The sequence below is a fragment of the Heterodontus francisci genome, chromosome 22, assembly GCF_036365525.1.
Source record: "Heterodontus francisci isolate sHetFra1 chromosome 22, sHetFra1.hap1, whole genome shotgun sequence".
NCBI classification, from domain to species: Eukaryota; Metazoa; Chordata; class Chondrichthyes; order Heterodontiformes; family Heterodontidae; genus Heterodontus; species Heterodontus francisci.
In genome coordinates, this window is record NC_090392.1 from 74604819 (window position 1) to 74619807 (window position 14989).

At 44.6% G+C, this 14989-nt stretch overlaps 1 protein-coding gene across 1 annotated transcript in view; it reads right to left on the reverse strand.

The window, feature by feature from the left end:
• Window positions 1–5375, reverse strand: part of abcg4a (ATP-binding cassette, sub-family G (WHITE), member 4a) — a 118908-nt gene extending 113533 nt beyond the window's left edge. Inside the window, exon 1 of the mRNA XM_068054048.1 lies at window positions 5088–5375. Coding sequence (XP_067910149.1) covers window positions 5088–5132 — 45 coding nt within the window. The 5' untranslated portion in view covers window positions 5133–5375. The remainder of the gene's footprint in view (window positions 1–5087) is intronic.
• Window positions 5376–14989: the final 9614 nt, after the last annotated feature.

Consider the following 14989-nt stretch of genomic DNA (forward strand, 5'->3'; position numbering starts at 1 on the left):
TTGAGTTCCCTAAGATCCACAGAACTCAGTTTGAAATCCGAAGAAAGAAAGATGTAGCATTTATATACCACCTTTAGCACCTTTCACGACCTGAGGATATCCAAAGCACTGTGCAGTCAATGAAGTTACTTTTGAAGTGTAGTTAATGTTGTAAGTTGGAAACATGGCAGCTAATCTGCACGTAGCAAATTCCTACTAAGAGTAATTAAATAAATGACCAAGTCATGTATTTTTTTGGTGTTGGTTGACAGATATATATTGGCCAGGACTCTGGGAGAAATCCCCTGCTCTTCTTTGAATGATACTGTGGGATCTGAGAGAGCAGACTGGTCCTCAGTTTAACGTCTCATCTGAAATAAAGTAGCCATTTTGCAAACAGCAAGATCCCACAAACAACGATGAGATAAATCACAGTTTCCTCTATTTTTGGTGGTATTGGAAGAATACTGATCAAGTCACAAGGAGGAGGCTCTGCTTTCTTTTAACAGATTACTTAAAATCTATCTGAACTATCCAAACAGCACACAGGGCCACGGTTTTTTATTATTTATTTTCAATCTACCTAGTGCATCAGGGCAGATTAGAGTTAACAAAATTTTAATAAATTATCTCTTTTGACGATACCTTAATCATCTTTTATTTATGGAGATGCAAGAGACAGATGGGATGTGGGATCTTTCATTTGTTCTGTGGGTCATGTTGCCTTGTTTAAAGAAGCACGGTAATCAATAAATCAGCTTCATTTGTTAGCTGGTTAATGAGAGAAGTGGGTGGTAATTTCACTAACACATGGGGTCTCATGGCCTATATACAGAGAGCAGCTGAGCAACCTTTTCTTTTCCCATAAGGGCTTCTAAGTGGTGGGGCCCCATCAGCCTACTGAATTTCAACACCACTTTTTCTTTCAATGGAACGTTTATTACAGTGCACAGTAAATATTATAAGTAATGCACACAAGGAAGAAAATGCAATTTATTCACGCACTTTATGTGAATCTATTTTTTTCCCAGCCCGTGCTGAGTTCCGGGTCCTTGTTCTGGATGCAGTAACAGCATTGCAACTGGCCTCGGTGCCCCTGGATTCAGAAAGGCGAATTTTTTTTTTTAAACTTTCCATGATTCTGGCTCTTATTCCTTTTACCAATCCAATGTCCACTCAGGGAAAGGTTATGAGTGTATGTTTCTGTCTGCTGGTTTGTGGATGTTGGGTCACGATGGAATCAGGCTTGGTGATCATTCCCTTATGGTTAGATAGCTGAGAGACTAACAGTCTAGGCTCGCACAGAAAGAACAGCCATACAGGCAAAATACTGGATGACAGATGGTGCATGTGAAAAATGTATCTCAGTGTTAGACAGCACCTTAATGCGTGCAGGGAACAAAACTAAAAGGAAAAACAGTAGCAACAATATTATTATACGTGTAAAAAGTCATGATTTTATCACATTTATAGCTTTGCTACTGACATATCTTACTGCTTGTAAATCAGTGCACACAGACATTTCCTCTATTAAAGTATCCAATTCAGTATTAATGGTGCATATGAAAAAAATATTGATGCTTGAAAGTTCTAGGCTCAGGAGAGTGGGGAATAATTCACTAATTCATTGACCATACCTCAAAATTAAACACCACTAACACATTGCATTAGATATAAGTGGAAGCAAGTTCTGAATTGCCAGAACACCATGTCAAAGCAGAAAGGGCATGTAATGACCTCTAGTCTGTGATGGCCACAGAAGATCCGATAATGTGTCTTGAACATAAAAAAGCATACTTTAAGCAGCTGTAAAAAAAAGATGGGCGGCACAGTGGCGCAGTGGCAAGCACAGCAGCCTCACAGCTCCAGCAACCTGGGTTCAATTCTGGGTACTGCCTGCGTGGAGTTTGCAAGTTCTCCCTGTGACTGTGTGGGTTTTCGCTGGGTGCTCTGGTTTCCTCCCACAGCCAAAGACTTGCAGGTTGATAGATAAATTGGCCATTATAAATTGTCCCTAGTATAGGCGTGGGGATGTGTAGGAATATGGGATTAATGTAGGATTAGTATAAATGGGTGGTTGATGGTCAGCAGACTTGGTGGGCCAAAGGGCCTGTTTCAGTGCTGTATCTCTAAATATAAAAAATAAGATGGACTTTGAGGCAACTTTTTAAAAGTGGGGAATGAATTAGAAGTGGAGGGGTTTAGAAAGGGTCTTCCAAAAAGCAGGGTCAAAATGGCAGAGGACCCTGCTGTTCATAGTGGCAGAGTTAGAGGACTGAAAGGCCATGATGGGAACATGAGGGTGAAGCCATGGAGGATTTGTAAATGAGGGCGAGTATTTCAAGCTTGATGAATTGGGGGACAGGAAGAAAATGGAGGTTGTCAAGAATAGAAGTGATGGCCTGGATGGACCAGAGGGTCTCTTCCTGTCTGTTAACATTCCAAAGTGAAACTTAATCCAGGACAACATGCATGGGGGCAGAGTTTTGGACCAGTTGGAGTTGGTAAAAGTTAGAGCTCGGAGGGTTTAAGAGGGGTGCATTGGAGAAGTCTAGTCAAAGTGTTATAACAGCGATGAAAGCAAGAAGACAACTTGCATTTATATAGCACTTTTTATGACCTCAGGACATCCCAAAGCACTTTACAGTCAATGAAGTCCTCTTAAGTGAAGTGTAGTTACATTGTAATGTAGGAATGCAGCAGCCAATTCGTGCACAGAAAGCTCCCGCAAACAAGCAACGTGATGATGACCAGACTTTTTTTAAGGGATGAATATTGGCCAGGACACTGGGCATAACTCCCCTGCTCTTCTTCAAAGTGGTACCATGGCATCTTTTATGTCCACCCGAGAGAGCAGATGGGGCTTCAGTGTAACGTCTCATCAAAAAGACAGCACCTCTGACAGTGCAGTGCTTCCTCAGTACTGCGCTGGAGTGTCAGTCTAGATCTTTGTGCTTAAAGTCTCTGGAGTGGGACTTGAACCCACAACCTTTGTAAATTAAAAAGAGTGCCAGTAACTGCACCACAGCTGATTATCTAAATGGCCACTTAAGCAAGGTACTGGAGGAATTCTAATGCTGGTGGAGCTGTGTCCAATATGAATCACCCCCATCAGGAGATGAAGGGAGAAAATTGTTGGAACTGGAGAGATTCTGGACGTCACCGGTATTGTACAAACTGAACAGATCAAAAATAATTTAATTGAACAGGTCCATTTACCAATCTAGCTATGCTGAAATGAGTTTATGGTCAACAGGGATTAAAGAACAAAGGCAAAGAGCAGTGGGGTTTCTTCAGTATATTCTCAACAGCAAAGGAAGCTGTGAGAAGGAGAAGGATAACTAGCTGGAGTACAAAATAAACAAAGCTGTGGCACTAATTGCAGAATCTAAACATTGCAACAAAACATTCCGTAAGCTCCAAAGAAATATGATTTTGATTTTTACCAGCAATTCTAATCAAAACCGAATTAGCTGAAAGCCTCAATACTGTTGGGATAAATGCTATTGAGCTGTGATACTGTGGTGAGTCAGTGTGTCCGTGCCCTATTGCTAAGAGGGGGCTGATATCAGTTGGTGCCCGACTGTCCAAGTGCTGCATCGCCACTCCATGGAGAGGGGGATGACAGTCCGGAACCAAATCTTCCAACCACACAGTAACATGGGCAGGTGTTTGCAGAAGTGGACACTGCCCATTCTCTTGGCCATCACCAGATTGCCAGTCTTTGAGTGAAAAGAGACTTGCATTTATATAGCACCCTTCAGAACCTCAGGACATCCCAAAGCACATAACAGTCATACCTTTGACGTGTGGTCACTGTTGTAATGTAGGAAACAAGGAAACCAATTTGAGCACAACAAGCTCCCACAAACAGCAATGTGATAATGACCACAACATCTGTTTGTGTCATATTGGTTGAGGGATAAATATTGGACAGGACACCAGGGATAACTCCCCTGCTCTTCGAAATAGCACCAGGGGATCTTTTATGTCCACCAGGCAGGGCATCAGTTTAATGTCACATCAGAAAGACCGTACAGCACTCCCTCAGTACTGCACTGATCAGGTCTCGGAAGTGGAGCTGAACTCACAACCTTCTGACTCAGAGGTGAGAATGCTACCCACTGAGGCAGGGCTGGCAATATATATAGAAAAGACTGTCCAGAAATTTCTAAATACAAAGCAAAGCCAGACATCTCTTTAAAAAAAAAGGATTAAGTTCATCAAACTCAATATGATTTTCATCAGCAAAATGAACATAACCACAGCTTTTGCCTCAACATCTCACACTTCACACACCCCCTGCGCCCCTTCCCTTACACTCTGGACCTGCTTCTGGGTAAAAGGCAATGGGAGGAAGAGAAAGAAAAATACATTCAAAATGGAACAAAACACAGAGGATATAAAATGAGATTTACTGATGTTCTGAAGAGGAGGGATTTGGTCGAAGGCAGCTGGAAATGACAATAATTAATCAATGCATGTGTTTGAAGAACACAGCGTTGTATGTGGGTCGAAGTTGACTTTAATTGCGTTACGATGCGCTCACTGAAACAATTGCTGATATGAGCTCTGTCTACGTTCCTCCATCTGCAGTTTCGGAATTCGCTGCAGACTCCGAGGTTACTCTCGGTCAAAAAACTCTGAGGTTACTCTCGGTCACAAGCCATTAATGGTCTGCAACCTGAAATCCCCAGCGGAAAGCGGCTCAATAAATAGGCGTTTGGGTGGGAAAGAAGGAACAGTAAATGCAATAATAAAATGTAATTAAAGTATTACTTTCTTCTTTTAAATCTATGCAATCAGCACAATAAGGGATTGATTATATATATATATATATACACACACACACAAACATGTTAAATATTGGAGAGTAATTCAACTGGAACACAACAAATAGATCTATTTGGCATAGATTATCTCAATGTTTATATGCATTGCATGTTATAAACACTTAATTCCCATTATAAACCATTTAAATGAAGGTTAATACATACATGTTATTCGAATACATTTGCGATTTTTGGGGAAAAAATGCAACATTCAAATCAGACGACCTCACCGGCCTCTGCAGCTAAAATGCACAACAAGATAACAATATACTGCACCTTTCTGTTCGGTGATAAAGCAGAGATGAAACAAGACGATGCCATGTAGCTTACTCTACTCTACAGACAGATCCCCGAGCTCTTGTACTTCTGCTTCTGTCGCTTTGGTTTTGCGATACAAAGGGTTTTTTTTTTAAATCACCCACGAAATCTTTGCTTTTAATTTCCCAGAGTTTTGATACAAGCATCACACGCGTACTGATGTTTCTTAATTGAGCTTTCAAGAACGCGATTTGCAGTCCCCTCTTGCACAACAAGCAACGCGCGCGTCTTCCCTTCGTGTCTCTTTGCAGGTGTAACCCAGCTGTACCGTTCCTCCAGTTGTCTTCCTTCTTCCACTGCAAGGCGTTGACTTGTGCTGAGAACAATTGCACAGCCCCCTGGTACTTCACGGCTATTTGACTGCAGATTGCATCACGTTCAAGCCTGTCCCTCACCTCATATCTCCACCTGCATACTTTCCAGAGGCAGTTATATAGAGCTCACAATGGCCTCCAGAATATACAGCACATGCGGATATGGTAGCCAATGGCCATGGACTGGGCCAGTAATCTTGCTTCCAATTTCCACCCTTCTCTCACCTTTACATGGTCCATCTCTGACACTTCCCTTCCCTTCCTCGACTTCTCTGTCTCCATCTCTGGGGATAGCTTGTCTACCAATATCCATTATAAGCGCACTGACTCTCACAGCTACCTCGACTACACTTCTTCACACCCTACCTCCTGTAAGGACTCCATTCCATTCTCCCAGTTTCTCCGTCTCCGACGCATCTGCTCTGATGATGCTACCTTCCATGACGGTGCTTCTGATATGACCTCCTTTTTCCTCAACCGAGGATTTCCCCCCACTGTGGTTGACAGGGCCCTCAACCGTGTCCAACCCATTCCCCGCACCTCTACCCTCACCCCTTCCCCTCCCTCCCAGAACCGTGACAGGGTTCCCCTTGTCCTCACTTTTCATCCCACCAGCCTCCATATCCAAAGGATCATCCTCCGCCATTTTCGCAACCTCCAGCGTGATACCACTACCAGTCGCATCTTCCCCTCCCTTCCCCTGTCAGCATTCCGAAGGGATCGTTCCCTCCGCGACACCCTGGTCCACTACTCCATTACCCCCACCACCTTGTCCCCGTCCCAGGGCACCTTCCCCTGCAATCACAGGAGGTGTAATACCTGCCCATTTACCTCCTCTCTCCTCACTATCCCAGGCCCCAAACACTCCTTTCAGGTGAAGCAGCGATTTACTTGCACTTCTTTCAATGTAGTATACTGTATTCGCTGCTCACAGTGTGGTCTCCTCTACATTGGGGAGACCAAGCGCAGACTGGGTGACCGCTTTGCGGAACATTTCCGCTCAGTCCGCAAGCAGGACCCTGAGCTTCCGGTTGCTTGCCATTTCAACACTCCCCCCTGCTCTCATGCTCACATCTCTGTCCTGGGATTGCTGCAGTGTTCCAGTGAACATCAACGCAAGCTCGAGGAACAGCATCTCATCTACCGATTAGGCACACTACAGCCTGCTGGACTGAACATTGAGTTCAATAATTTCAGAGCATGACAGCCCCCCATTTTACTTTCATTTTTAGTTATTTTTTCTTCCTTTTTTTTTACATTGCTTTTTACATTTTTTACAATCTTTTTTTGCATTTATTTCATTTCATCTTAGTTTGTTCAGTTTGCTTACCCACTGTTTTTTTCAGGTTGTTTTTCTTCAGGTTTGCACTTGCTGCTGTTCAATATTCAGTGTATTCACACCTAATCTGTACTAATGCTTTGTCTTTCAACACACCATTAACATATTGTTTGCCTTTGCTCCGTGACCTTTTGGTCAGCTATGTGGCCTGGTCCAATCTGCACCTTCTCCTTTGTTATCTCTTGCCCCCCCCCCACCTCACTTGTTTATAATCTGTGACTTTTCTAATATTTGTCAGTTCCGAAGAAGGGTCACTGACCCGAAACGTTAACTCTGCTTCTCTTTCCACAGATGCTGCCAGACCTGCTGAGTGATTCCAGCATTTCTTGTTTTTGTTTCAGTAATCTGGTAGACCTGACTTTGTTAATCCAGAGAATGTGAGTTCAAATCCCACCATAGTACTTTCAGAAATAAAAACAAGAAATGCTGGAACCACTCAGCAGGTTTGGCAACATCAGTGAAAAGAGAAGCAGAGTTAACATTTCGGTTCAGTTTGTATGTTTGGTATTTGTAAACGTGACGATGAAACTGTTAGAAGATTTATAGGTTCCCTTTTATGTTAACTGTCATTCTATTTTCATACTCTCCCTTTTGCAGTCTTATTTTCCTCTTCACATCCCCTCTCAACTTACTGTATTTGTCCTGGTTCTCATTTGAAGAATTCACCTGACATGCATCATACACCCTCTTTTTTTTGTTTCATCATATTCTCTATCTCCGCCATCATCCAAGGAGCCCCGGCTTTGGTTTCCTTACCTTTTGCCCTTGTTGGAATGTACCTAGCCAATACTTGACATATCTCCTTAAAGAGCATCCGTTGTTCTGTTACAATTTTTCCTGTCAATCTTTGGTTCCATTTTACCCTGACTGGATCACCTCTCATCCTATTAAAGTTAGTCGTCTTCCAATTTAGAAGTTCTACTTTAGATCGTTCCTTGCTTTTCTCCATGACTAATCTTAACCTTATGATCACTCTAATCCAAGTGTTCTCCCACAGACTGTTGGTCCACTTGGCCCACCTCACCCCCAGCACCAGATCCAACGATGCCTTCTTCCGGGTTGGCCTGAGAATATACTAGTAAAGGAAGTTCTCCTGAACACATTGCAGAAAATTGTCCCCCTCCTTGTCCTTTACTCTAACATTATCCCAATCAATATTTGGGTAATTAAGTTCCCCCAATATGGTGACTCCATAGTTCTTGCCTATCTCTTTATTTGTTTCATGGGATATGGGCGTCGCTGGCTAGGCCAGCATTTATTGCCCATCCCTAATTGTCCATGAGAAGGTGGTGGCGAGCTTCCTGCTTGAACTACTGCAGTCCATGTGAGGTAGGTACACCCACAATGCTGTTAGGAAGGGAGTTCCAGGATTTTGACTGGTGACAGTGAAGGAACAGCGATATAGTTCCAAGTCAGGATGGTGTGTGACTTGGAGGGGAACTTGCAGGTGGTGGTGTTCCCATAGATTTGCTGCCCTTGTCCTTCTAGGTGGCAGAGGTCGTGGGTTTGGAAGGTGCTGCCTGAGTAGCCTTGGTGCATTGCTGCAGTGCATCTTGTAGATGGTACACACTGCTACCACTGTGCGTCGGTGGTGGAGGGAGTGAAAGCTTGTGGATGGCATGCCAATCAAGCGGACTGTTTTATCCTGGTTGCTGTCGAGCTTCTTGAGTGTTGTTAGAGCTGCACCCATCCAGGCATGTGGAGAGTATTCCATCACACTCCTGACTTGTGCCTTGTAGATGGTGGACAGGCTTTGGGAAATCAGGAGGTGAGTTACTCCCTGCAGGATTCCTAGCTTCTGACCTGCTCTTGTAGCCACGCTATTTATATGGCTACTGCAGTTCAGTTTCTGGTCAATGGTAACCCCTAGGACGTGGATAGTGGGGGATTCTGCAATTGTAATGCCATTGAATGTCAAGGGGAGATTGGTTAGATTCTCTCTTGTTGGAGATGGTCATGCCTGGCATGAATGTAACTTGCCATTTATCAGCCCAAGCCTGGATATTGTCCAAGTCTTGCTGCATTTCTTTACAGACTGCTTCAGTATCTGAGGAGTCGCAAATGGTGCTGAACATTGTGCAATCATCAGCGAACATCCCCACTTTTGACCTTATGATTGAAGGAAGATCATTGATGAAGCAGCTGAAGATGGTTGGGCCTAGGACACTACCCTGAGGAACTCCTGCAGTGATGTCCTGGAGCTCAGATGATTGACCTCCAACAACCACAACCATCTTCCTTTGTGCTAGGTATGACTCCAGCCAGCGGAGGGTTTTCCCCCTGATTCCCATTGACCTCAGTTTTGCTAGGGCTCCTTGATGCCATACTCGGTCAAATTCTGCCTTGATGTCAAGGGCAGTCACTCTCACCTCACCTTTGAGTTCAGCTCCTTTGTCCATGTTTGAACCAAGGCTGTAATGAGATTAGGAACCCAAACTGACTGTCAGTGAGCAGGTTATTGCTTCGCAAGTGCCGCTTGATAGCACTGTCGATGACACCTTCCATCACTTTACTGATGATTGAGAGTAGACTGATGTGGCTGTAATTGGCCGGTTTGGATTTGTCCTGCTTTTTGTGTACAGGACATACCTAGGCAATTTTCCACATTGCCAGGTAGATGTCAGTGTTGTAGCTGTACTGGAACAGCTTGGCTAGGGGTGCGGCAAGTTCTGGAGCACAGGTCTTCAGTACTATTGCCGGAATGTTGTCAGTGTCCATAGCCTTTGCAGTATCCAATGCCTTCAGTTGTTTCTTGATATCACGTGGAGTGAATCGAATTGGCTGAAGTCTGGCATCTGTGTTGCTGGGGACTTCAGGAGGAGGCCAAGGTGGATCACCCACTTGGCACTTCTGGCTGAAGATTGTTGCAAATGCTTCAGCCTTGTCTCTTGCACTGGGCTCCCTCATCATTGAGGATGGGAATATTTGTGGAGCCACCTCCTCCTTGCTAGTTGTTTAATTGTCCACCATCATTCACGAATGGACTACAGGAGCTTAGATCTGATCCATTGGTTATGGGATCGCCTAGCTCTGCCTATCACAGGCTACTTACGCTGTTTGGCATGCAAGTAGTCCTGGGTTGTAGCTTCACCAGGTTGACACCTCATTTTGAGGAATGCCTGGTGCTGCTCCTGGCATGCCCTCCTGCACTCTTCATTGAACCAGGGTTGATCCCCTAGCTTGATGTTAATGGTAGAGTTGGGGTTATGCCGGGCCATGAGGTTACAGATTGTGGTTGAGTACAATTCTGCTGCTGCTGATGGCCCACAGCACCTCATGGATGCCCAGTTTTGCATTGCTAAATTTGTACAAAATCTATCCCATTTAGCACGGTGACAGTGCCACACAACACGATGGAGGGTATCCTCAATGTGAAGGCGGGACTTTGTCTCCACAAGGACTGTGCGGTGATCACTCCTACCAATACTGTCATGGACAGATGCATCTGTGGCAGTCCGATTGGTGAGAATGAGGTCAAGTATGTTTTTCTCTCTTGTTGGTTCCCTCAGTACCTGCCACAGACCCTGTCTAGCAGCAATGTCCTTTAGGACTTGGCCTGCTCAGTCAGTAGTGGTGCTACTGAGCCACTCTTGGTGATGGACATTGAAGTCCCCCACCGAGAGTATATTCTGTGCCCTTGCCACCCTCAGTGTTTCTTCCATGTGCTGTTCAACATGGAGGAGTACTGATTCTTCAGCTGAGGCGGGTGGTGGGTAGTAATCAGCAGGAGGTTTCCTTGCCCATGTTTGACCTGATGCCATGAGACTTCATGGGGCCTGGAGTTGATGTTGAGGACTCTCAGGGTAACTCCCTCCCTCCACCTCTGTCCTGCCGGTGGGACAAGACATACCTGGGGATGGCCGTGTCTGGGACATTGTCTATAAGGTATGATTCAGTGAATATTACTATGTCAGGCTGTTGCTTGACTAGTCTCTGGGACAGCTCTCCCAACTTTGGCACAAGCTCCCAGATGTTAGTAAGGAGGACTTTGCAGAGTCGACCGGGCTGGGTTTGCCACTGTCGTTTCTGGTGCCTCGGTCGATGCCAGGTGGTCTGTCCGGTTTCATTCCTTATTGACTTTTTAGCAGTTAGGTACAAATGAGTGGTTTGCTAGGCCATTTCAGAGGGCATTTTAAGAGACAACCACGTTGATGTGGGTCTGGAGTCACATGTAGGCCAGACCAGGTAAGGAAGGCAGATTTCCTTCCCTAAAGGACATGAGTGAACCAGATGGGTTTTTGCGAAAACCGACAATGGTTTCATGGCCATCATTAGACTAGCTTTTTAATTCCAAATTTTTTTTATTAATTGAATTCAAATTCCACCTTCTGCCATGAGTCTCTGTGTTACTAGTCCAGTGACAATACCACGACACCACCGCCTCCCGACAGATTGGTTCCTCTATCTTTCTCTCTCACTATTTTGAGGCCAATAGAATACCTGCAGTAGTGCGATGATACCCTTTTTTCTTCTCAACTCTAACTAAATGGATTCTGTCTTTACCCCCTCAAGGACATCCTCCCTTTCTACCACTACAATGACCAGCACTGCCAAACCACCACCCTTTTATCCTTCCCTATCCTTTCTGAACACTTTGCATCCTTGAATATTAAACACACAATCCTCACCATTTCTATGCCATGTTTCCATTATTGCCACTAAATATATTCCCACATGTCTATTTGTGCGTGTAGCTCACCAACCTTATTCAGTTTACTTGGTAGGTTTACATACATGCATTATAAACCTGCCTTTGTATTCCTCATAGTTCGTCTTAGTCTGCCCCTATCTAATATGGTACTACATCCTTCTCTAGTATTATCCAACACTCTAACTCCTTTATGCACCTTATTCCTCTTTCCTACTTCCATATGCTGGTGCACATCCCCCTGCTTATTTAGTTTAAACCCTCCCCAACCAAACTAATGAACCTTCGTGCGAGGACATTGGCCCGAGTCCTGTTGAGGTGCAACCCTTCCCTTTCGAATAGGTGCCTGCTGCCCCAGAACTGATCCCAATGTCCCAAGAATCTGAAGCTCTCCCTCCTGCACCATGCCTCAAGCCATGGATTGATCCTCCCTATCTTCCTATTTCTAGTCTTGTTTGTGTGTGGCACTGGGAGTAATTCAGAGATTACTACCTTTGAGATACTACTTTTTAACTTCCACTCTAGCTCCTGAAAATCTAACCCTGGGACCTCAATACCTACTCTCTCTATGTCATTGGTACCAACATATACCACAACTTCTAGTTCACTCCCTTCCCCCTGCAGAATATTCTGCACCCTTTCCATAGTGTCCTTTACCCTGGCACCAGGGAGGCAACACACATGCAGGACTCACAATGATGTTTACAGAAATGCCTGTCTGTCTCCCTAATTAGGGAATCTTCTATAACGACTGCACTTCTACTCTCTGCTGTTCCTTCCTGTGCAGTCCCTTTCCCATTGGTGCCACGGTCTGTACTGCAGTCCTTTAAGGTGTCGTCACTCCTACCAGTCTCCAATGCTGAGTACTGGTTTGAGAGTGGCACACACCACAAAGACTCCTGCACCTCTTGCCGTTTCCTATTCTTCCAGATAGTCACCCATCTACTATCCTGAACTCTCACTGCCTGTGGGGTGACCACCTCCTGGAATGTATGATCCAGAAAACTCTCATCCTCCTTGATGCTCCGCAGTGACTCCAGCTGCCTCTCAAGCTTGGAAATCCTGAGCTTGAGCTCAAACAGCTGGAGACACTTCCTATACATGAAGTGTCCTGAAGTTCCCATATGGTGCAGGAATTGCAAGCAACAGGTCTCAGCTGCCCATCCATGATCTAAGAAAGAAATCTCTATTCCCTCTTTTAGAATCTAGTTAATGCCTTTAAAAGCTATTTATTTTAATCAATGTCTCTAGACCTGCTCTGTGCTAATACTCTTAATGCGAATTCCCTTAGTGTTATATTTACCCTGATTGAACTGTTATTATGTAGTTTCACTCGTTAAGCTATAAATTTAATACAGTATTTTATAGTTTCCTCATCATAGTTTAAACAGCCACCCTATTTTTAAAATAAAACCTAATACTCACCAACAAATCACTGACCTGCTGCCCTCTGATGTCACTCCTTGCTTTTTTGGAAATACACCGATCATATCCGCACTGTCCCCCACTCTCTCTCTCTCTCTCTGTTTCATCTTCTGCCACCACTGCTGGTGTTCCGATCAGGTCTGCACTGTCCCCCACTCTCTTTCTTTGTTTCATCCTCTGCCGCCACTGCTGGTGTCTCGATCAAGTTTGCACTGTTCCCCCACTCTCTTTCTTTGTTTCATCCTCTGCTGCCACTGCTGGTGTCTCGATCAGGTCTGCACTGTTCTCCCACTCTCTTTCTTTGTTTCATCCTCTGCCGCCACTGCTGGTGTCTCGATCAGGTCTGCACTGTCCCCTACTTTCTTTCTTTGTTTCATCCTCTGCCACCACTGCTGGTGTCCCGATCAGGTCTGCACTGTCCCCTACTTTCTTTCTTTGTTTCATCCTCTGTCACCACTGCTGGTGTCTCGATCAGGTCTGCACTGTTACCCCACTCTCTCTCTTATCCTCTGCCACTGCTGCTCGTATTTCTGATCAAGTCCCTTAGAGAAAGATACCTGCTATCCTTACCTGGTGATTCCACTCTCACACTAATGTGTTTGACTCTTAGTTGTCCTCTGAAGTGACTTGGCATGCCACTCCATTTTGCCCAATTTAGGGCAAGTAGGGATGAGCAATAAATGCCAGCCTTGCTAGTGACTGAAGAGCTGAGAATAATGTCTCAACATTTAATGCAGTTTCAAAGTTCCTATAATCTAAATTTCTCCCATCTAAGAAAATCTTTTTGTGTTTTTGGACGATCTGTCAGGTTTGCATCTCTCTTGTGCTATGTAGCCCAATGGTGCAATCACATGAGGTGTCACAAGGAAAGTGAGACCAGGATTATAGCTAAGCCTTACCAGATTAGGAGGAGAGGATATAACATAGAAGTTCGAGAGACCCACCTCTTCCACCTCAAGTGGGAAGAATGAGCTATGGCTACTTTCCTTCCCAATTTTAAACAGTTCCCATTTAGAGTGATTGCAGGGAGGGAATATATTTCATTAAGCTTTGTATAGCTAACTCTAACATTATCCAATGGAAGCTACATGCTGCAAAGGATAAATCTGTGTAAAATAACCTCCCTGCTGCAACCTTCTTGAGCCTCCTCATTTTATCGATACAAATATGCTCAGAGTTAGTAACATAGGAAGATAGGAATATGGGTTGGCCATTCAGCCCCTTGAGCTGGTTCCATCATTCAATGAGATCATGAGTGATCTGTAACCTGACTCTATACCCTTGGCCCATATCCCTTAATAGCATCAGTTAATGAAAAGAAACATTCCTCTTTTACTTCTCCTATCGTCCAGATACCTGTAGGAAGTGCTCTGCCCCTTCCCCCCATCATCACTGTTTTGATATTAAGACTCATTGCACTGTCTTCCACTATAACATTCTTTCCCAGGACCTCAAACTATGCAGCTCTTCTCTTCCCTCACTTTCCTCTTCCCCCCTATAATATATTGGCTTTTAAAACCCCAAAGCTTGACTTCAACAAACCGCAACTTATTGATTTATCTCCTCTCTTTTATTATTTCCAATCTTGACAGTGTCCTGTAGTTTAGGCCTCGGCATTTCACCCAGTTCCTTAATGTAAAAAAACATGCTGAGGAATCACAAATAAGATGTAATTCACTAGAATTTCTCTCTCAGGTCACTGGGTGAGAGCTAAATGGTTTTGGCTGTCCAAAGAATTAGAATTCTCTGAGTTTCGCTGGATCAACATTCTGACTCCAGGATAAAGCCTGGCTACCCAACCTGAACCCGACTAGACCTAACTGCATGTCTCGGGTTGGGGTCGGGTCAGGTCTATAGTCAGAGTCCAGCATTCAGGCTCGGGTCGTGCTGGACAGTGCTGCTTCCGGGAAGTCACGGGATCAGGCTTACCCATGATTCCTCACAACTCCATCTACAGGAATAGCCTGCTGCTGGAACGGATGAACGATATTCATGTCGGGTCGGGTCGGGTCGGGTCAGGCACGAAAAGAATTTAAGGGACTCAGGCCCGGGTTGGGTTGGGGTTGGCTGTGGTTGGGTTGGGCCTGGGTCGGGTTTCAATTTTATACCCGAGTAGGCCTTTACTCCAGGATGC